The 22748-nt window shown below is 49.0% G+C and overlaps 3 protein-coding genes across 5 annotated transcripts in view; 2 read left to right on the top strand and 1 right to left on the bottom strand.

Moving 5' to 3' along the window:
- Window positions 1-6527, top strand: part of rabep2 (rabaptin, RAB GTPase binding effector protein 2) — a 6659-nt gene extending 132 nt beyond the window's left edge. The window contains exons 1-13 of one of the 2 annotated variants that reach the window (XM_066721799.1): window positions 1-119; window positions 1670-1831; window positions 2075-2157; window positions 2277-2792; window positions 3069-3164; window positions 3459-3557; window positions 3873-3995; window positions 4229-4307; window positions 4437-4448; window positions 4569-4624; window positions 4778-4876; window positions 4979-5095; window positions 5675-6527. The exon at window positions 1-119 is cut by the window's left edge and continues 132 nt beyond it. In XM_066721799.1, the coding sequence (XP_066577896.1) occupies window positions 80-119; window positions 1670-1831; window positions 2075-2157; window positions 2277-2792; window positions 3069-3164; window positions 3459-3557; window positions 3873-3995; window positions 4229-4307; window positions 4437-4448; window positions 4569-4624; window positions 4778-4876; window positions 4979-5095; window positions 5675-5776 (1584 nt within the window). In that variant the 5' untranslated portion in view covers window positions 1-79 and the 3' untranslated portion in view covers window positions 5777-6527. The remainder of the gene's footprint in view (window positions 120-1669; window positions 1832-2074; window positions 2158-2276; window positions 2793-3068; window positions 3165-3458; window positions 3558-3872; window positions 3996-4228; window positions 4308-4436; window positions 4449-4568; window positions 4625-4777; window positions 4877-4978; window positions 5096-5674) is intronic. The other variant, XM_066721800.1, reaches the window with a different exon arrangement.
- LOC136767753 (zinc finger protein 420) overlaps window positions 1-22748 on the top strand; it is a 58129-nt gene that overhangs the window by 7860 nt on the left and 27521 nt on the right. The gene's annotated exons all lie outside the window — the stretch shown is intronic.
- Window positions 6410-22574, bottom strand: atp2a1 (ATPase sarcoplasmic/endoplasmic reticulum Ca2+ transporting 1). Of its 2 annotated transcripts, XM_066721686.1 has the most exons (24): window positions 22198-22574; window positions 20023-20040; window positions 19182-19264; window positions 16601-16705; window positions 15734-15872; window positions 14452-14532; window positions 14245-14330; window positions 13633-13930; window positions 13200-13366; window positions 12898-12986; window positions 12067-12169; window positions 11625-11756; window positions 11408-11533; window positions 11071-11289; window positions 10721-10832; window positions 9351-9574; window positions 9015-9235; window positions 8694-8896; window positions 8473-8558; window positions 8247-8380; window positions 7938-8055; window positions 7724-7841; window positions 7310-7349; window positions 6410-6714 (listed from the first exon to the last, which is right to left on the bottom strand). In XM_066721686.1, the coding sequence occupies exons 1-23, from the start codon at window positions 22313-22315 to the stop codon at window positions 7345-7347; spliced, it is 2985 nt and encodes a 994-aa protein (XP_066577783.1). In that variant the 5' UTR covers window positions 22316-22574; the 3' UTR covers window positions 6410-6714; window positions 7310-7344. The 2 variants fall into 2 exon arrangements, with proteins under 2 accessions (XP_066577783.1, XP_066577782.1); XM_066721685.1 differs by lacking the exon at window positions 7310-7349.

Below are 22748 nucleotides of genomic sequence, written 5' to 3'. Positions count from 1 at the left end.
GGGGAGTAGCAGCCGGGTGGTCGTGCCGGGCAGCGGGGGACAGACGGGCTCTTCGGGGGACAGGGATGGTGGATGCAGAATGGCGCACAGCGACACGCACGACTGCTCCGCAGACGCCGGTAAACACAAACAAACCGACCTAATTGCGGGGTTTTGCTGGGATTTAGGGACGCGGGGCCTGGTGGAGGGTAAAGCATCGGGCTGGAGTGAGAGTCCGGCCCATGCAGAGGACGGGACGGGACGGGGCGGCGGCGGGGGGCCAGGGGTGGTCGAAATCAAAAGCAAAAATAAACGAGAACAGAAACCATACGATTAAGCAGTTGGCTTGTAGTTTCGACTTGGAGTTGGTGGCAATACAGTTCTGCGCCAAAACTATTTGCCAGTGTAATTTTAAATAGTAAATGTCAGCTCTAATTCAAAAATGTATGTTATTCTGTGAAATCGTGTTGTGTCGCGCTGGAGTGTTAGTTGTGTTTCGGTGAAAACATTTCCTGTATATACCCGCAGCGCTACGTGTGACTTTGCTTGTTATTGAAACGTCATTTACTCTTTGATAGGTTGTCAGCGCCCTGTGTGTGCAAACTCCTGTGTCATACAGTGACTGTTGTGTCAGGACTGCACAGTTACTACAGCCCCTACTGTGACAAAGCTGCACTACTGCACAGTTACTACAGCCCCTACTGTGACAAAGCTGCTCTACTGCACAGTTACTACAGCCCCTACTGTGACAAAGCTGCACTACTGCACAGTTACTACAGCCCCTACTGTGACAAAGCTGCTCTACTGCACAGTTACTACAGCCCCTACTGTGACAAAACTGCTCTACTGCACAGTTACTACAGCCCCTACTGTGACAAAACTGCACTACTGCACAGTTACTACAGCCCCTACTGTGACAAAACTGCTCTACTGCACAGTTACTACAGCCCCTACTGTGACAAAGCTGCACTACTGCACAGTTACTACAGCCCCTACTGTGACAAAACTGCTCTACTGCACAGTTACTACAGCCCCTACTGTGACAAAGCTGCTCTACTGCACAGTTACTACAGCCCCTACTGTGACAAAACTGCTCTACTGCACAGTTACTACAGCCCCTACTGTGACAAAACTGCACTACTGCACAGTTACTACAGCCCCTACTGTGACAAAACTGCTCTACTGCACAGTTACTACAGCCCCTACTGTGACAAAGCTGCACTACTGCACAGTTACTACAGCCCCTACTGTGACAAAACTGCTCTACTGCACAGTTACTACAGCCCCTACTGTGACAAAGCTGCTCTACTGCACAGTTACTACAGCCCCTACTGTGACAAAACTGCTCTACTGCACAGTTACTACAGCCCCTACTGTGACAAAGCTGCACTACTGCACAGTTACTACAGCCCCTACTGTGACAAAACTGCTCTACTGCACAGTTACTACAGCCCCTACTGTGACAAAGCTGCTCTACTGCACAGTTACTACAGCCCCTACTGTGACAAAGCTGCTCTACTGCACAGTTACTACAGCCCCCTATTGGAACAGCACTATTCTATTGCAATGTTTAATATTCTCTCTCTCTCTCTGTCAGGGTGTCTGTATTGCCCTGGTCTGTGTGAAGTGTTAATATACTGCTGTGTCCTTTCAATCGTCAGTCAGTGTGTGTGTTATCCCTCTCTCTCAGAGCTGGTAGCCAGTCTCCAGACCCAGCTAGACGATGCCCGCTCCCAGCTGGAGCACATGCAGGGGGTGGCGACGATCTGCGAGCTGACCAAGCAGGAGGCCATCGGGGATGTGCAGCAGCGCTGTCAGGAGGAGCTGGCCTCCCTGCAGGCTGTCATGAAGGGTGAGACTCCAGCACAGTGCCCAATTTCCTCCAGGCTGACTCACTGCCACCCCTGTCACTGGGACTGAATTAGCACGCTCTGTTCTTTGCTATTCCTCTCTCTCTCTCTCATATATGAATGTGCTATAGTCTGTAGTAATGGCTCTCTGTGTCACCTCCCAGTTCAGTGTGAATGTCTTGAAGTAGTTAGTCAGTCAGTCGTGTGCCCGTATTAACCTCCCACCCTCTCCCTGTGCCTCACAGACACTGTCTCGCAGTATGAGAATCGGATCGCAGCCCTGCAGTCTGAGTTGAGGCGAGTGGTGGGGCGGCAGAACAATGAAAAGGTCTGTCTGTATGTCCAGCCCTCTCCATCTCTCTCTCTTTCTCTGTGTAGTATTAGTCTACGACAGTATTCAGTCAGTGTCCCTGTGATGTATTAACCTCTCTCTCTCTCATCCCACAGGGCAGTGTGAAGAAGGAGCTGCAGTCTGCAGCAGGGAAAGGGGGGCAGGAATCTGGGGGCACCCCCCGCAGGAGAGAGACGGGGGCCCAGGGCGAGACACGGACAGTCGTCCAGACAGAGACCGGACGAGGGAGCGCCCTGAGCGAGGCCCAGGTGGACGGACGGACAGAGGGGCAGTCGGCCTCGGAGCCCCAGCCCCAGCCAGAGGGAGAGAGTCCAGGGGGGAAGGGGCTGGAGGCGGGGGCAGGCGCAGGAGGGGAGGAGGAGCTGCCCGATTCAGGGGAGAGCGAGGGGGAGGGCGGGGGCCTTGGCGAGGGGTATTTCTCCCAGAACTGCGACACCACCTCCCTGTCCTCATTCTCCATGGACACCCCCTCCCTGTCCCGCCGCCCCCCGCCCCAGGACGACACAGCCTCGCTGGTCTCCACTGGCACCCTGGTCCCCGAGGCCATCTATCTGCCCCCCCCTGGGCACAGGCTGGTGCCACACAGTGACTGGGAGAGCGTCAACGCGCAGGTAACCCACACCCTGACTGCGTCGTGTCCGGTGTCATTCTGTCTGCTACCATATGTTCCCAAACATTGGTCCACAGAGTATTTGACGCCGATGTGGTTGTGTGTGCGGGTGCGTGTCTGTATGTGTTTTAAATGCAGTAAAATGTATATTGGCTGTACAGTCAGTGTGTTGCAGTGTGTGTGTAGTGGCTGTGTGGTGCCATGAGGCGGTGTGTGTGGTGGCTGTGTGGTGCCGTGTTGCAGAGTGTGGTTAGTGACTGTGCTGTGTTGTGTTGAGGTCCTGGAGCTAAAGGTTGAGCTGGCTCGGGTTCGAGAGGAGAAGTCTGAGCTGGAGAGAGAGCTGGACAGCACCACCACAGAGACCGCCTCCCAGGTCAGCAACAGCACCTCTCTCTGTCCTCCTGTCCCACACTGTCCCTCTCCCCACTCCCCCACTCTGTCCCTCTCTCCGTGCAGTGCTGGTGAAAATCTGATGAGCACAAAATGGTTTAATTGAGTTCTAAAATTGCTGACAGAGGTCTCAACTGTTTTAACTGTTCACAAAAAAAAAATACTTAGCCCGATTTATTATCCAGACTAACTCTTAAAATGCAGAAAACATTGCATATGAGCAAATTACCATATTAGATTGTGAATTACTCTCTCTCCCTCTCCCTCCCCATCTCAGATCTCCACTCTCCAGTCTCAGGTTCAGATGTCAGAGTCTCTGCTGCAAGAGCTGCAGAAATCCTTCAGCCAATCACAGAGCACCGTGCAGGGCCGTCTGGTGAGTGACAGCCCGTCTCCTCCAATCAGGGTGGGACCTGGTCCTGGAGTGTGACTTGCTGTAGGAAGTGTCGGGACCTGGGCCCCTCTCAGTAGTGGGTCCCCCATCTCTGTGGCCTGGCCCTCCCTCTCTCTGGTCTACAGTCACTTAGTCATTCTCCATCAAAAAGTGTTCTTGATATTCTTGAGTGTTGAGTCAGTCAGTCAGTGGATCGTGTCAGTCGGTGTATTATTCCTCTCATATTTGTAATATACTTCAGTGTTTTTGACAGTCAGTTGCTGTTTTTCTTAATGAATTCCCATCCTCTCCCTCCAGGCAGAGCTGTCTCTCTCTCAGCAGAAGGTGTGCAGTGAGCTGTCTCGCCTGTCGCATGAGAACCGGTTTCTGAGGAAAGGAGAGGGCGAAACAGTCGGCCCCGTCCTGCCCTCCCCGCTACAGGTCGGTCTGCCTGCCTGTCCGTCCGTCTGTCTGCAATTTATTCCTTCTGCATCTCTCTCTGTGTACGTGTTGTGTTCGCTCTCTGTGGTGTGTCAACTGCAGTCACCTAGACATGTCAGTCACTGCTCAATCCTGTAGCGCTGTGTGTGCCGTGTGCCGTGTGCCGTATGCCGTGATCAGTGTGTGTTTGTAGTGTGCTGTGCTCAGAGGTGTAATAGTGGGCTGTCCTGCAGGGGGTGCACAGTGAGGAGCGTCTGCGGATCGAGATCGTCAACCTGAAGGAGCAGCTGGAGACTCGCACTGAGGAGAGCGGTGAGATCTCTGTCCCTCTCTGACATCGCACTGTAGTGTAGACTATGAGTAATGTGTTCGGGGTCTGATGTATTAATTTCTCTCTCTCTCTCTCTCCTCCTCCTCCTCTCCCTCCATCTTGGATAACAGAGGTCTTGGAAGGTGGGTCTTGAAGTCTGTTCCTTTCCCTTCCCCCTATGGATGTTTTATTGTGAACTCTTGTTAACCCATGTTAGCTGTGCTTGTGCTAACTCTCCCCCACACTCTCTCTCCCTCCCCCAGTCCAGCTCTCCAGCCTGAAGACAGAGACGGACCGTATCCAGCGCCATAACGATCAGGTAATTAAACTCCAATCACTTCAGTGATATTGTTGTTATTATTATTATTATTATTATTTATTTCTTAGCAGACACCCTTATTGAGGGCGACGTTCAAAATATCACTGATTGAGGGGCCCTACTGTAGTTACCTCATCCCTCTCTCCCTCTCAGTTGCAGACAGAGTTGCAGGGCTGTCGCACAGAGCTGTGCGGCCTCAGGGTGGCGCTGTCTCACCTTCAGAAAGATGTCAAGACACACATCAGTGAAAAGGTCCGTCTCTCTCAGTGCAGTGCCAGTGTCCAGTCAGTCAGTGTACCTGTTCTCTGTTAACCCCTCCTTCTCTCTCTCTCTCTCTCTCTCTCTCTCTCTCAGGAGCAGTTACAGCAGCAGTACCTAGAGCAGCGCAGTAAGGTGATCCGGCTGAAGACGGAGCTGGACACCAGCCAGGCCGTCCAGAGAGACTTTGTCTGTCTGTCCCAGTCCCTCCAGGTGTGTCTGCCTGTCTCCTCTGTGTATTTGTCTCAAAACTTTGGTCTCTGCCTCCAGTTGTCCCCGTTTCTGTCAATCAGATTCTCACACAGACACACACAAACACACACTCAGTCAGTCAGTCAGTCATAAGAACATAAGAAAGTTTACAATCGAGAGGAGGCCATTCGACCCATCGTGCTCGTTTGGTGTCCATTAATATCTAAGTGATGCAAGGATCCTTTCCAGTCTATTTTTGAATGTTCCCAAACTTTCAGCTTCAACCACATCGCTGGGGAGTTTGTTCAGATTGTGACGCCTCTCTGTGTAAAGAAGTGTCTCCTGTTTTCTGTCTCGAATGCCTTGAAGCCCAATTTGCATTTGTGTCCCCGGGTGCGTGTGTCCCTGCTGATCTGGAAAAGCTCCTCTGGTTTGATGTGGTCGATGCCTTTCATGATTTTGAAGACTTAAATCAAGTCCCCACGTAGTCTCCTCCAGGGTGAAAAGGTTCAGTTCCTCAGTCTCTAAATAGGACTTTCCCTTCAGACCTGGAATAAGTAAGTGTGTCAGTCAGTCAGTCAGTGTTCTCTCTCTTCCCAGGTGCGTCTGGAGCAGGTGCGTCAGGCCCAGACCCTGGAGCAGGTCAAAGAGGTGCTGGATGGAGGTACCCTCTCTGACATCACAAAGCCCAAGGAGGCTTGAGCCAATCAGTGGACTTGGCTCCACCCGGGGACCGATCAGGAGCCAGGATTTCTCTTCAGTTCAACAGTTGGAATTCTTGTCTCTGGACTGAGAATGTGACTGGGACCACTTATTATTAAAATCCTAAAAAGAAACGTTTTTAAAGATAAACATATATATATATATATATATGTATATATATGTTTATTTTCTTTCTTAACTGGAGAAGTGTGTTGTTTCTAAACGGAATAATGTAATTTCACTAATGTCTTTAACTCCATATCATTATTGGGTTAGTACAGCGGGGGTCTGCAGGCTTGGCCCTGGATAGCAGTGTGTGAGTGTGAGTGTGTGGGGGGGGCTGGGGGGTAGGGTGATTGATTGCCTCAAGGGGTTTTACTGTAGGGGGCTGTGAAAATACACTTGTGTCCTACTGCTGCATAAAGTGTCTTTCCACACAGTGCCGTGTGACTGTCTTCAGTGTATCCTTGGACACGGAGAAGTGTAACCAGTCTCTTCATGTCTGTCTCTCTGATTCGTGTAGTGCAGTACAATACAGAGCAATACAGTAGTGCAGTCTAGCCCAGTGTAGTTGAGTCCAGTCCAGTCCAGTGTAAGACAAGGCCGTGTGTTGAAATGAGACAGACTCCAGTGTTCTAGACATATTTTGTATGTTTTATTAATAACATTACCGGTACAATAGAGCTTGCCCAGGTGCTGGCCTATATATTAACAGTCATCATTAATTTAATTAAATACTTTTTTTAAATAATTTTTTTTTTTTTTGTTTTTTGTTTTTTTTGTTTTGTTTTCATTTGTTTGTTTTTTTTGTCCTTTTTTCTCATTCCTTCACTCTAGTGACCCCTGCACTCGTTCTCCAGGGTGCTTCTCACAACCGCCCCTCCTCATGTCTTGCCCTCTTCATTTCCACTTCTTGCTCACTAGATTCTCATCTTTCTCTGCAAGGGAATGGGGAGGAATTAGAGGGAGATGGGGATTGTGTGATTGTTCTTGTTATCAGTACTCTCATTTATAAATAGTACTTCTACACTTCTATCCTCAGTATGTGAGCAACAGTGATCCACTTGTTAAAATATTTTTAATTTTTTTTAATTGTAGCATGTTTTCCTAGGTGACTTTTTGTCTGTACAAAAAGGAGGCCTCAATGCTGGGGGCTGATTCAGTTTTATACCTCTGTCACAGGCACACATCTTCAGAGCTGCTCTTATAGGTCAGGGCAAGAGTTTATCACACACAGACACACACATTCTTGTTCTGTAACAATGTGCAACAAACAGACAGATTCACATACTAGCAGACAGACTCACAGGTACACAGATATACTAGCAGACTGACTGACGGATAGACTGGCAGACAGACTTGATTTGCACCTCCACTTTGAGGTATAGGCGGAGGGAGCGGGACGGAGGCAAATAAAGGTGGATAGACAGACAGGGAGAGCCTGCAGGCTGGACAGACTGATGGCCATATCTGACACACGGGCATCTTGGGACATGCAGGGCAGACAGACAGACATAGAGGATTGTGGGATACCTTGCATGTGTTACGGGAAATGGAGGGAAACACATTTATGCTGGAATGGAAGGATAGTGAGAGAAAGAAAGGGAGGTAAGAGGCAGCATCATCAAATAATTAGAGGGAGTGGGTATAGTGAGTAACTGTCGTAGGAGTGGGTACAGTGAGTAACTAGTAGGAGAGGGTACAGTGAGTAAGTGTAGGAGTGGGTACAGTGAGTAACTAGTAGGAGAGGGTTCAGTGAGTAACAATGTAGTAGGAGTGAGTAACAGGGTAGTAGGAGTACAAGTAGGGTACTGTATGTAAAGTATATACAGTGCATCCACAGTATCAGGGTTTTCAGTACATTTGGGACATGTCTAGTGTATAGGTGGGGGTGTCCATTGTATCAGGTTTGTGTCTAATGTAGTGGAGGCGTGTCCAACGCTGTACCTTCTAGGTAGTTGCGGGCGACGAACTTGAGCACCTCATCAAGCCCAATGACGGGCAGAGACATCTTCAATACCACTAGCCACTGAGTCACATTCAGGTGAGTCAGCTTGAAGATCATCTGCCAGGGAGAGAGAGAGGGGTTAACGCACTGACTGACTGACTGAGAGGCACAGGGATACGGGGACAGAGAGACGGGAGGACAGAGGTGACTCACGGGCAGGGGGTCAACGTAGAGGATCATGAAGTGCAGAGACATGGACAGACAGATGGAGGCCAGCAGCCAGCAGTTCACCCATGGAGGCATCCTCACCAGGGACTGGTTCTCTGACAGACTGAGAGAGGGGAAGGGGTTAATACAGTACAGACATACTGACCTACTGGGCAAGGTATACAAAGACCCTCCCATAGGGGCACAGATGGAGAGAGGATATCTCCGCCAATACAGCTGTTAACACAATTCTTAATTTCATCTATTCAACGGAGGGGAGGAACTGCAGCTGCCAGAGTCGAGTTGTAGGCAGACCTGTTGAGGGCGTTGCACATCTCAATGGTGACAAGCACGGACAGGGCCATGGTCATGGGGGTGGACGACTCGAAGATCTCGCATTCAACACCCTCAAAGTCGGGGTTTTCCTCCGTGCATTGCATGAAGTGAGACTGAGAGAGAAAGACAGGGAGGGAGTTAATACAGGGATTGTAACAACATGGTTGGTGTGTAGTAAGAGTGTTATAGTGGTGTGTTCTCTTACCAGCTGGTAGTAAGTCACTCCAGGACCTTCATCAGAATACATGAACCACCAGGCAGCGGCGCCGACTGTCGCGGCTCCCACGTATCCTGAGAGAGAGAGAGACAGTGTGGAGAGTTAATACAATATAAACACACTGAGTAACAGACTGGACAGTGCAGGGCATTGACACCGAGAGAGAGAGACATACATATAGTCACTGACAGTCACACAGGTAAACACACCTCCAATGGCGAGGTATCTGAAGAACAGCCAGCCGGAGATCAGGGACTCCTTGGGAGAGCGGGGAGGCTTGCCCATGATGTCCAAGTCGGGGGGGTTGAAGCCCAGAGCAGTGGCGGGCAGCCCGTCTGTCACCAGATTCACCCACAGCAGCTGCACTGGGATCAGGGCCTCAGGCAGACCCAGGGCTGCTGTCAGGAAGATACTGAGATGCACAGAGACAGAGAGAGGGTTAGTATATTAAGACACTGCGACGCTGACAGATCGACTAACTGAGTCCAAATTCAGTCAAGCCCCCCACCCCCCCCTCAATGGACACTGACCAGACGACCTCTCCCACGTTGGAGGAGATGAGATAGCGGATGAATTGCTTCATGTTGTTGTAGATGGCGCGGCCCTCCTCCACTGCAGCCACAATACTGGAGAAGTTGTCGTCAGCCAGTACCATCTCAGAGGCGGACTTGGCCACTGCAGTGCCAGAGCCCATGGCAATGCCAATCTCGGCCTTCTTCAGGGCGGGGGCGTCGTTCACACCATCACCAGTCTTGTGGGAGAGGAGGAGAAGGGGGTTAATAGGATACAGTGTAGACACACACACTTTCTTATACTCCCTCACTGTCCCTCCTGCTCTCCATCTCCATCCCCCCTCTCTCTCTCACCATGGCAGTGATCTCGTCGAAACCCTGCAGGAACTCGACGATCTTGCTCTTGTGGGACGGCTCCACACGAGCGTAGCAGCAGGCGTGGCGCACAGCCTCTCTCTGTTCCGCGGGGGGCAGGTCGTCGAACTCGCGTCCGGTGAAGGCACGGCCTGTCACGTCCTCGTCCTCAGTGAAGATGCCAATACGACGGCAGATAGCAACGGCTGTGCCCTTGTTATCACCTGAGGGGGGGAGAGACAGAGAAGGGGTGAATTTAGGACAGAGACAGAGACACACACAGTACAGACACACAGAGAGACACACGCACAGTACAGACACACACACACAGACACACACAGTACAGACACACACAGAGAGAGACACACAGTACAGACACACATAGAGACACACACAGTACAGACACACACAGAGAGACACACACAGTGCAGACACACTGATGGGACACAATGGTCAGGTACTTCAACACCATTAAAAGGGAGAGAGAGAGAGATGGAGTTGTTTAGTTAAATGTTTATTTATTTATTTATTTATTTTATTTCCCTCATCCAGGTCCATTATTTATCTGTCTCATCGGGGTTAAATGGTGAAAGTTCCCCAGCAGGAAAGCGATACCCTGTTGGTGGTTACATTTTTGTGTATCTAACTCAAAGCGCACAGAACAGACTTGAGGGGTGGGGGGCGCTGTGCTGCTGTGGTACCCAACAATACGCCTGCACATCTCCCTGTGATTAATCTACCAGCACATTGTATTACACTGAATACAAAAACAGCGCTTTTCACACAAATATACATGTGCGATATATTTAGTCTGCCTGGAGAGTCGGCGGTTATATTTCAGGAGATACACCCCCTTGAGGAGGGCGTTCAGGGGAGTGGAGTCAGAGTCGGTGGGACTTTAAGTTTTATACCTGCAGTGTTATGTGTTATGTGTCAAATACAAAAAGGCCCCAGTGAAAAATGCATGCATCTGAGCTCAGGTGCATTCTGACATGTTAATTTTTACCCATGACAATATGTAGATATTAAAGGGAGGGTACGTGATGTGATCCGGGACTCAGTGTTTAAAAATGGTGACTGCTGGTAGGTGGTAGGGTGGTAGGAGATTAACCCTAAAGATTGGAGATTGTTTTTTTATTATATACGTATATATTTTGCTATTCCTTTTGCTTGTTAAGCAAAACAAACACAGGCTACTGATAAGACCCATACTTTTATATCGCTCCTGAAAATGTCCTCAGACACAGACGCACAGACAGAGAGGTTGGCCGAGAGAATGGCAGAGGGAGTCAGTGTGTCAGTCAGTGTAGCAAACAGTGTCAGTGTATCAGTCAGTCAGGGGGCGTTGTGTGTGTGTGTGTGTGTCTCACCAGTGATCATGATGACTCTGATGCCAGCCTGTCTGCACAGCTCGATGGAGCCAGTCACCTCCTTGCGGGGGGGGTCCAGCATGCCAACGACGCCCACGAATGTCAGGTCAGTCTGTGGATAGAGGCGGGGTAACACAGGGTTAATCACTACAGAACATAAGGTATAGTATAGTATAGTGTAGTATAGTACAGTATGGGGGCCCAGACAGGAGCCAGTTCTAACATCCTAGAGAATAGCACTCTTTCTCTCCCATCTCTGTCTCTTTCCTCTCACCCTCCCTTCCCTCTCTCCTCGTTTCCCCCCTTCCCCCCTTCCCCCCTCCCCCCCACCTCTCTCTTCTTTGACTCACCTCATACTCAATAAACTTGGTGGAATCCTCGAGGTTCATCTCCTCTCTCTTCAGGGGGGAGTCGCGGGTGGCGAGGGCCAGGCAACGCAGGGTGTCGCGCCCAGTGCCCCACTCCTTGATCACAGTCATGATCTTGTCCTTCACGATGCCAGTCAGTGGCACGCGGGTGGTGCCCACACGCACGTAAGAGCAGCGGTCAATCACTCCTTCAGGGGCACCCTGGGAGAGAGGGAGGGATGGAGGTGGTTAATACAGTGACTGATTGACACACTGGTACACTGACACTGATACACTAACACAGAGCTACACACTCCTGTAACTGCGGCGCCCTGCTTACCTTGATAAACATCTTGTTGCCGACAGCGGCGCGGGAGGCCTTGGCGGGGGAGCAGTACACAGACATGGACTTCCTGTCACGAGAGAATTCCAGAGTGAACTCTTTCTTCATCAGCTGCTTAATCACCTATGAGAGAGAGAGAGAGAGAGTTTAGTAAAGAAAGGGATGAGGAGGGAGGTGTAGAGAGAAAGAGAGAAAGGAGGGAGGAGGGGCTTACAGTGCAGCACGCATTGGCTCTCTCGGGCTTGGACAGGCCACGCACTTCAGTGTTGAACACATTCATCTTCTCCACCAGGCAACTCAGGGCCGTCTCTGTGGCCTCGCCCACCTTCTCATACACACCCTTAGCCTGGAGAGAGAGAGAGAGAGGTGGTTAATAAGTACAGACACACTGACTGACTGACTGACTGGACACTGCAGGACACTGACACAGACTCACAGACAGACACATACAGACCATGAGAGACAGAGAGAGACAGATAGAGAGAGAGACAGAGACAGAGAGAACAAAAAAAGACAGATAGAGAGAGGGGATAAAACAGACAGACATAGAGAGAGAGAGACACACACAGACAGAAACACACAGCGAGTGAGAGAGAAACACACAGACAGACAGACAGACAGAGAGAGAGAGAGATTGAGAGAGGGAGACGACGCACCTCATTGTAGTCCAGGGAAGAGTCATTGCACAGAGCACAGATTGTGGCCAGCTCCACGAGCCCGTCATACTGCCCACACTTGACTTGTTTGTCATTCTTAGATCTGTGCAAAAAGACAGAGAGGAAGAGTGAATGTTAGACAGGCAGCTAGCTAGGGACACAGACAGGCAGAGACAAGGACTGATACACACACAGACACATTCACACATTCACACACACACACAGATACACAAAGGGTGGAAAGTGTTATTTAAGATGCAAAATGTAATAATGTGATGATTAATACGAGGAAAAGTTTCAGAATATGGGATTTAATGAATGCAATTTAATGAATTTCCATCCCATAAGAATAGTCAGGTTTACTGCCAGTGTTTTCACTGAGTGGTTCTTGGATGTGAAGTTGGATGTCAGTATTTTGGTTCATGCTACTTCCTGCTAGAGAGTGCAGGGTTTTCCAGAGGTTTTGAGGGTGAGAAATAGAAGTGTTGATATGCTGTTGGTAGGATTGTTTTTTGCTTTTCAAATTTCTGAGTTATACTTACTGTATTTCTTATTTCTTTGTAGGTAAAATGATTGGTGTTTGAACGAGTTGTATGATACACCTTTAATGGTTTATCCTTTCTTCAAATTAATCTGCGCACATTATTTTTCACCCTGTGAGTATTTGATTTTCGGATTCAAATTTTACATTGCTTGATGAATTGTGGTTTTATCTGGTGTATTCTATGCTAAAGTAAAGTGATGATTTCTTTCATGGCTAAGATAGGAACTAAAGTCTAAAGTGTTAATTGCCTGAATTGGCTTGTTAGTGTTAACTGGCTGGGCACTCACACTTCTCCCTCGGGGGTATATTTGGAGCCAGAAATGTTGAATTCATTCAGGCTGCAGTTGTCGCCCTCTACTTTATCCACGATGAACATCTGGAGACAGAAAGACAGAAGTACACAGGGTCAGACACACAGACAGTGCAAACTCTACAGTCTCCCTATGGCACTGGATACAACGAGTGTCAGTCAGTCAGTCAATCAGTCAATGCGTTTGTGTCTGTCAGCGTGTCAGTGTGTGTGTGTCATTGAGTCAGTGTGTCAGTGTGTCAGTGTGTCAGCGTGTCGGTGCCCCTCTCTTGCTCTGACCTTGCAGACACACATCTGGTTGGTGGTCAGGGTGCCAGTCTTGTCGGAGCAGATGACAGAGGTGCAGCCCAGCGTCTCCACAGAGGGCAGGCTCCTCACGATGGCATTCTTCTTGGCCATCCTCCTCGTACCCAGAGCCAGGCAGGTAGTGATCACAGCAGGCAGACCTGAGAGAGTGAGAAAGAGAGAGGGAGAGAGAAAGAGGTTAAGAGGTACTGATTCACCAGCTGACTGACTGACTGAATGACTGACACACTGACTGACTGACTGACTGACTGACTGACTGACACACTGACTGACTGAATGACTGACACACTGACGGACTGACTGACTGACTGACTGACTGATACACTGATACATTGATACACTGACTGACTGATTGACACACTGACTGACTGATACTGCCATAGGATGACTCCATCTCTCCCCTCACCCTCGGGGATGGCAGCCACAGCCAGGGCCACGGCAATCTTGAAGTAGTACACGGCACCACGGATCCAGGAGCCGCCGTGCACGGGGTCGTTGAAGTGGCCAATGTTGATGAGCCAGACAGCAACACAGATCAGGGAGATGACCTTGGACAGCTGCTCGCCAAACTCGTCCAGCTTCTGCTGCAGGGGAGTCTTCTCCTGCTCAGTGGCCGCCATCTGGTCGCGGATTTTGCCAATCTCTGTGGAGACGCCGGTGGACACAACCACGCCAATGGCTTTGCCCGCTGCAATGTTGGTGCCCTAGTGGTGGGGTGGAGGGAAGGAGGGGTTAATATTCTGTAGGCTTCAGAGGGATTGATACACTGACTGATTGACTGACTGACTGACTGACACACTGAGAGGGGGGAAGAGGGAGTGTAGGATATGTGAATGTAATGGCCGGTGTATTGCCTGGACCCTTCTGTGTATCGACACTGAGACTGAGAGATGGAAGGACGGAGTTGGGGAGAGAGAGATGAAGGGATGGAGGCATGGGGTAAGGCCAAGATGACAGGATGGAGTGATAGTGATATAGTGATGGAGGGATGGAGAGAGGGAGGGAGAGATGCACTCACAGAGAACAGCATGTTCTTCTTGTCCTGGTTGACAGCTCTGGGGTCGGGGACGGGATCTGTGTGCTTAATCACACTGACTGACTCTCCTACAGAGAGAGATGGAGAGAGAGGCTGCTTAGTACAGTACAGACACACTGACTGACTTGATACTGCAGTACAGTAACAATGGCAGAGACTATAAAGCTGCCAGGGGATGGAGGCACTCACCAGTCAGGATGGACTGATCGACACGCAGGGTTGTAGAGCGAATAGAAGTGATTCTGATATCAGCGGGGACCTTGTCACCAACTGGAGAGAGAGAGAGAGGGGGGTTAATACAGTACAGACACACTGTCTGACTGATTGGTCATTGCAGTACACTGACATGCACTGAAAGGGGGGGGGGGGCGAAATGGTGGGATATGGAGGGTGACAGGTGTGTGCTGATACATGAGAGAGGGAAACATGGGACATGGGAGAGAGACAGGTGCCGGAGAAGTATTTTTACCCCCCAGCTCCTCACTAAACCTGAGATGCTATCCTCAGCGCATTCTCACACCCCTCCCTTCCTCCCTTGCTCCCTCGCTCCCCGTCTCTCCCTCTCACTCACACACTACCATAAAAGGTCAGCTGTCTTGCTACTTCTGACTCGCTTTCTCAAGGACATGATCCCCAACTCCCTCTGTCCCTCTCTCTTTCACTCTCTCCCTCCCCCCCACCCTCCCTTTCCATCTATGCTTCCTCTTTTCTCCCTCTCTCTGTTTTTCACTCCCCCCCCCTCTCTTTTTTGGGCTGACCCTACTATGTAAACAGGAAGTCAGCTGGCTTGCCTGGGCAGGTTAAAAGGAAGTACTTCCTGTGCCACAACTTTTACCCGCAAATGTGAAACTCACCAATCAGGCATTAGTTTTGTGTGTGTGTGTGTGTTCTGGTGTGGGAAAGGGGGGGGTTCAGTTTCACTAAATAGTGAAAACTATCCAAAACACAGATTTTAGAAAGACAGAGGGAAAGACACAGACAGAGAGAGAGAGAGAGAGAGAGAGAGAGAGAGAGACTGATAGTGATTTTATAGGACTGTGTATTGCCTTCATTATTAGTATATTAGAGTGTATGATTTATTTATACTGGATTAGTATTGTCCTATTTCCCAGCATGCACTACCACCAAAGTCTCATTATGAAGTCTCCTTGCAGACCCACAGCTTTACAATTAACAGACATCTGCTGGTTCCCCATGGCAGTCGTTAATGAAATGCCCCACTGGAGCCAGTGCTGTGTGGACTATAGCATAGTATAGTACTGTATTGTATAGTCAGTGGCATTTCTAGAGTGTGTGGGGGCCCCAGGCAAAATAATTCCTGATGGTGTTTTCTCCCGTGAGGGGGGTGGGGGGTGCGGATGGAGCTTTCGCCGGTGAGAGGAGCTTGGGATGCCCAACCCCTTGCGACGCCCCTGTGTATAGTATAGTATAGGGCCCAGACAGGCACAGAGACAGTGAGACAGTCTCTTACCAGCCACATCCACAATGTCTCCAGGCACGAGCTCTCTGGCCTTAATCCTCTGGACACTCTTCCTGTCTGTCCTGTACACCTTTGCAATCTCTGGCTCATACTCCTTCAGAGCCTCAATGGCACTCTCTGCGTTGCGTTCCTGCAGAAACAAGCAGCACAAAACTTTGGTTCCTCTGTCAACGCTGAGCCTATTGGAACAGCACTATTCTACTGCACCGTTACTACAGCCCCCTATTGGAACAGCACTATTCTACTGCACTGTTACTACAGCCCCCTATTGGAACAGCGCTATTCTACTGCACTGTTACTACAGCCCCCTATTGGAACAGCGCTATTCTACTGCACTGTTACTACAGCCCCCTATTGGAACAGCGCTATTCTACTGCACTGTTACTACAGCCCCCTATTGGAACAGCGCTATTCTACTGCACTGTTACTACAGCCCCCTATTGGAACAGCGCTATTCTACTGCACCGTTACTACAGCCCCCTATTGGAACAGCACTATTCTACTGCACTGTTACTACAGCCCCCTATTGGAACAGCACTATTCTACTACACCGTTACTACAGCCCCCTATTGGAACAGCACTATTCTACTGCACTGTTACTACAGCCCCCTATTGGAACAGCACTATTCTACTGCACTGTTACTACAGCCCCCTATTGGAACAGCACTATTCTACTACACCGTTACTACAGCCCCCTATTGGAACAGCACTATTCTACTGCACTGTTACTACAGCCCCCTATGGGAACAGCACTTTTCTACTGCACTGTTACTCTTGGTCAGCCCAGTTGCATGCCAGAGATGCAGCTGCAGGTGCTGACTTGATGCCAACGCTGGATACAAATGTTGAGAGCCTTACCTGCCACACACCAACGATAGCATTGGCGATCAGGATAAGGAGGATGACGAAGGGCTCGACAAAGGCGGTGACTGTCTCCTCACCTTCTTCAAACCAGGCCAGCACCTATGAGAGAGAGAGAGAGAGAGAGAGGGGGGGAGAGGAGGGGTTAATACAGCAGAGACAGACTGCCTGACTGACAAGCTGCTCACTGCAGTGTGTCTATGCAGTGCAGTCATGTGTTAGTGATTACAGTCCTGGTTGAGACAGGAGAGTGTTTACAGCAATACACAGTCACTGTTGCTTCACTGAACCAGAGAGAGAGAGAGAGAGAGAAAGAAGATGAGAGGGAGAGAAAGAGAGAAGGAAAGAGAGAAGGAAAGAGAGAATGATAGAATGACTGTATTAAATTGTACTACACTGGACTAGACTGTATTATATATTTATTTACTGTACTGGATAACAGCATACAGTACTGTAGTAAATTACACTCTACTGTAGTGGATTGTATTATAATATGTGCCGTCAAAGTGTAGACTGGAGTGTACTATTATCCATTATTACACCACACTGTTTTGCACCGCACTGCACTGTTGTGTTGGGCTGTATTGTATAGTGCTGTGTAGTGTAATCCTCATGGCCTCACAGCACACTGAACTACTGTCTAACTCCTAGGATTCATTCTGAGGCACAGTCTCTTCCTCACTCAGACCCATGTGAGCTATCTGGTCACAAGGGGACATGGGCACACTGGCACACTGGCACGTTGGCCTAATCAGTAACTGTGTACTCCGCTAGCTCACGGCATACATACCTACACATATTTCAAAGGCTTCATATATAGATGTTATAACTTGGCCTGTGACCCCCTCCCTGTGTCCCCTTCCTTTGTCTCTTCTCCTATTCCTTCTCTGTCTCTCTCTCCCGCTTCCCTCTTCCCCTCTTCCTTGCTCCCCATCTCACTCTTTCCCCTCTCTCTCCCCCCACTCTCCACACCCTGCCTGTACCCCCCTCTCTCCTTCTCTCCCTCTCTTTTCCCCACTTTTCCTCCCTCTCTTTCTCTCTCTTTCTCTCTCTCTCTCTCTCTCTGGCAGTGTCTAGTTCCTTCAATCTTTGACCTTTTCTGAAGGATTTGGTTTCGTTGCTTTGCTTGAGCACATCTTAAAATAACCCCCCCGCCTGCCCCCCTCCCCGCTTCTCCACGCTCAGACCTCTCCTTGTAAGGACACACTGACAGCTGTCCTGCAGGGAGATAGAGAGAGAGAGAGAGAGAGGTGGTGGGGGGTTTATTACCCCCCCACCCCCCCACCTCTCTCCTCTCTCTTCTAGTTAAACACTGACTGACTGGACACTGCAGGACACTGACACTGCACTGAGAGAAAGTGTGTGTGTGGGGGTTAAAACAGGACAGACACACTGACTGACTGGACATTGCTGGACACTGACACTGAGAGAGAGAGACTGCTCAAACTAATAACAGTGTACACACAGTGCCAGTGTAACAATCTGCACTATACACACAGTGCCAGTGTAACAATCTGCACTATACACACAGTGCCAGTGTAACGATCTGCACTATACACACAGTGCCAGTGTAACGATCTGCACTATACACTCAGTGCCAGTGTAACGATCTGCACTATACACACAGTGCCAGTGTAACAATCTGCACTATACACACAGTGCCAGTGTAACAATCTGCACTATACACACATTGCCAGTGTAACAATCTGCACTATACACACAGTGCCAGTGTAACAATCTGCACTATACACACAGTGCCAGTGTAACAATCTGCACTATACACACAGTGCCAGTGTAACGATCTGCACTATACACTCAGTGCCAGTGTAACGATCTGCACTATACACTCAGTGCCAGTGTAACAATCTGCACTATACACACAGCGCACAAGAGCAAGACTGTTGAATTCCTGTAGGGATTTGGCGAGATCACAGTCTTGGTGAGAGAGGGGGAGAGGTGAGGGGCCAAGGGAAGATAGAGAGTCAGAGGGAGAGAGAGGGAGAATAAAAAAGTGTCTGCACTGCACCATATTAACCCCCTCCACCTTATACCACCCTCTGTCCATGTCAAGGACTAAAAACAATAACCTGAGCAGGGTGGGGTGCTGTCCCCTGTTCCCCATGATGACGGGAAAATGACAACAGCTGTTCCTAAATGATGCTCACTGGAGCTGAATCTCTCCTGGACTCTAGCGGCACTGATGTCAGAGTGTGGACACAACCTGGACAGCAAAGTGGGCAAACTTGGGAGGCAGACTTGCATACGATACTAGTCTGAATTGTAACTGTGAACAGGTATTGCCAGTTCAATCGAGTATGGTTATACCTGGATACAGGCAATGTCAGTGCAGAACATAGGCTGATATTGGATATTGTTCTATTGCAGACTGGTGCTGTTTGGTCTTATTAAGAGATAATGGAGGCAGGGAGGGGGGATGAGTGTGGGGAAGAAGGCAAAAGGGTAGGAGTTGATCTGAGAGCGCAAGAGAGAGAGACCGAGACACTGAGACAAGTGTGACACACTAACAGGCAGACAGACCAGACAGAGGCAGACAGGCAAGGATGGGGGTCAGACTTACGAAGGAGATGCAAGCAGCCAGCAGCAGGATCCTGACCAGGAGATCCTCAAACTGTTCTGCCACCAGTTCCCACAGGGTCTTACCTGTAACAGTGCAGAGACAGATCAACACACTAACTGGACACAGCACAGAGACAGGTCAACATACAATGACTGGACACACTGGACACAACACAGAAACAGGTCAGCACACACAGATATACAGTATATAGAACGACTGTGTATATAAAGTGTGTACAGAGTCAGTGTGTATGTATAGAGTATATAGAATGACTGTGTGTATATAAAGTGTATATTTAGTCACTGTGTATGTATAGAGCAGGGGTGTCAGACTCCTGTCCTGGGGGGCCGCAGTGTCTACTGGTTTTTGTTCCAACAGGAGAACCCAATTACTTAATTAATGTCATTATTTACTCAGGCAGGCTTATCTAAAACTTACATATTGTATTTTTATAGCCGATACCTTACAATTTGTTGATTACTCAAAACATTGAAACCACAGAACATTTCAGAGTCTGGAGAGAAGTGTTAAATGAATTAAGTTTAATTAGACCAATTAAGGAGCCAAGAACTGTGCTGGAGCAAAACCCAGCAGACACTGCGGCCCTCCAGGACTGGAGTCTGACACCCCTGGTATAGAGTATATAGAATGACTGTGTATAGAGTCACTGTGTATATATAGTATATAGGGAGACTGTATGCAGTGTGTTTAGAGTCACTGTGTGTAGCTATGTATGGGGATATTGTTGTAGACACTGTTCTAAATGAAATTCAGACTAGGGGAGAGAAGTGAAGCACCCGAACAGCTAATCAGTTAGCTAATTGGTTAATTGGTTAATTACCTTCTTCAGCTGGGAGCTCTGTAGGTCATCAGAAACATCCGAGATAGAGATGGAGAGAGAGTTCAGAAGAGACAGGGAAAGGGAAATAAAAAATAACAAGTTAGAATATCATCAGCCACATTCAATCAATTCAGTAATAATATTATTATTATTATTATTATTATTATTATTATTATTATTATTATTATTAATAATAATAATAATAATAATAATAATAATAATGTAAGGTAACACAGTGAGGTAATTATATCGTACTGAATACTACCAACAATACAGCACACCAGAGTACAGCACACCACAGCACAGTATTGGACACTACAGTATTTTAGAATATGATACTGGACACTACAGCACACCACAGTACTGGCCACTACAGCACAGTACTGGACATGAAACATTTTGTACAGAACACAGCAACTGGACAGCCACATCTAGTCTATGACAGAGTAGCTTCGAATAGAAATATTCAGTTCAGTCAAGTCGTACAGTACAATTACGGTGAATTACAGTACAATACAAGACAGCGGTGTTCAGTCCAGTCAGTGGGAGTCGGACTATAATTCCAGTCATTGACTAATGAAGCTCCCAATCAAATACAGACCAGTGCAATACAACACAGTCCAGTACAGTCCAGTCCAGTCCAGTCCAGCACTGTCCAGTCCAGTGCAATACAGCACAGTTCAGTCATATACAGGTCAGCCAGTATAGTGCAGCCTAATACAATCCAGTCTCAGTGCCATTCAATGTCTCTCTGTGTCTCAGTGTCTCTTTCTATGGCTCAGTTGTCTCAGTCCCTCAGTGCCCCAAGTCCCTCTTGGTGTCTCAGTGCTTATCTATGAGTCTCAGTGACACTCAGTGTTCCAGTGTCTCTGTCTCTCTGTCTCTCAGTGTCACTCAGTGTCTCGGTATCAGTGTGTCAGTGTGGGTAGCAGTAATGCAGTGACCTATCGCTGACACTGCATCAACACACAAAAGACAACTCATCAAACTGATGATCGATTACCAAATACCAAACTGATCGAAGCTTTTGCTGTGAGTCTCGTATCATTCCCTGTATATATTGTATATTTTCCCATCCCTCTCTCTCGCTGTTTCTCCTCCCTCTCTTGTGTCCTTTTGTGTGGGGGGCACTCTCTGTTTCCTATGCAATCGCTTTTGGACTACTGCGGTTATATGATGTGGAGGAGTGGGGAAGTATTTAAGCGCAACACACACTACTTTCTCAATGGCCTCTCTCATTGGCACAGGGTGACACTAATTCTGTTCCCCTCAATGACCTCCCTACACACAGCTGACCTCATCAGAAGCCACAAAACTGTCAGCAGAGACACACACACACACACAGGGCAGGGAGAGAGAGAGAGACAGAAAGACAAGAGAGACAGAGAGAATCAGAGAGAATCGGAGAGAATAGGGAGACAGAGAGAAATTGTTTTTCACCTTTCACCTCCTATAGGTCTTTACCCCCTGTAAACTCTGGGGAAACTGCTGCTGTACCCTTGAGCAATGCACTGTACATAGATTGTTCCAATACAAACCCAGCTGTATAATTGTCTAATTGTATGTAAAAAAAGTGATATATTGTAACAAATATAATAAAACTCCTATCCCACTGCCTCCCTCTCTCTCAATTTCAGTTTGAATAATTGGGATGACAGCAGTGTACTGGTATTGCCAAAACACTTTATTTTTTAACACAACAATATTATCTGACAAACCCTTTTCTCCCTTCTCCCTTTCTCCTTCTATTCCCTAACACTATCCCAATCTTCCTGATCCCCCAGCCAAGTCCCACAGCCCATTCTCCCCCCTTCCCCCCCTCTTTTGCCCCTCCTCCCCTTCCCCCATCCTCCCCCGATCCTTCCCCTCTTCCTCACCACCCCCCTACTCTTCCCCTCTCTTCCTCCCCTTCCCCCTTCTCTGTCCCCCCATTTTACCTCTCTGTCCTACTCCACCTCTTTCCTCCTCTCCTTCTCCCTCTCCTTTCTCCCCCTCACCCCTCTATCCCCCTCTCCCTCTCCAGTTCCATCCCACCCTCATATACCTCCCATTCTCCCTCTCCCCCCTCTTATATCACCCCCTACTCTTTCCCTTTCCCTGTCGCTCTCCACATTCCCTCTCTCCCGCTCTCCCTTCTCCGCCCCCCTCCTCCAACCGACTCTCTCACACACTCACCATTGGGGCCGTACTTTGCCATGTTCTTCTTGACCTGCTCAGGGGAGAGGCCTGTGTTCTCGTTCACCCCAAAGTACGCCAGGCACTCCTCCGTGGTTTTGCTGTGCCCGTTGTCCATCCTTCACTGAGGGGGGGGGGCCGCCGCAAACAAGAGAAAAGAAAGAAAGAAAAAAAAACTGAAAAAGCAGGGAGCTCTAACGTCTCTCTCTCTCTCCCTTCCTCTATGTCTTTTCTGGTTAGGCGGTTGCTTGACTCTCTGTCTAGCCTCTCTGTTTTTTCAGAGGCTATGTTCTGTTATTTTATATTACTCCCCCACTCCCCCTACTCCTGAAAGATATACCCCTGGAGATGAGTTGGACAGAAAGTGACAAGACCCTGATACTGACCGCCCCTCTTATACAGCGCTGGGATGGCCCGGACGAAGAGCCACGTCCCCTGCCCCTCTGTGATTGGCCAGGGGGGGAATCGGGGGCATGGCTGGGGAGGTGCCGGGGTTGGAGAGGGTGGGGTTTGTGTATGTGTGGGAGGAGTTAGTGGAGAAGTGGGGGTGG

This window comes from Amia ocellicauda, chromosome 14 (genome assembly GCF_036373705.1).
Source record: "Amia ocellicauda isolate fAmiCal2 chromosome 14, fAmiCal2.hap1, whole genome shotgun sequence".
NCBI lineage: Eukaryota > Metazoa > Chordata > Actinopteri > Amiiformes > Amiidae > Amia > Amia ocellicauda.
This window is presented reverse-complemented; position numbering and strand designations above follow the sequence as displayed.

Excerpts from the sequence above, each read along its gene's own strand:
- atp2a1 (XM_066721685.1), bottom strand. The coding sequence starts at position 22,315 with ATGGACAACGGGCACAGCAAAACCACGGAGGAGTGCCTGGCGTACTTT. Across the intron at positions 15,873-16,600 it reads CTATCGTTGGTGTGTGGCAG|GAACGCAACGCAGAGAGTGC; the intron begins GTAAGGCTCTCA and ends TTGTTTCTGCAG. Across the intron at positions 14,331-14,451 it reads CGATCAGTCCATCCTGACTG|GAGAGTCAGTCAGTGTGATT; the intron begins GTGAGTGCCTCC and ends CTCTCTCTGTAG.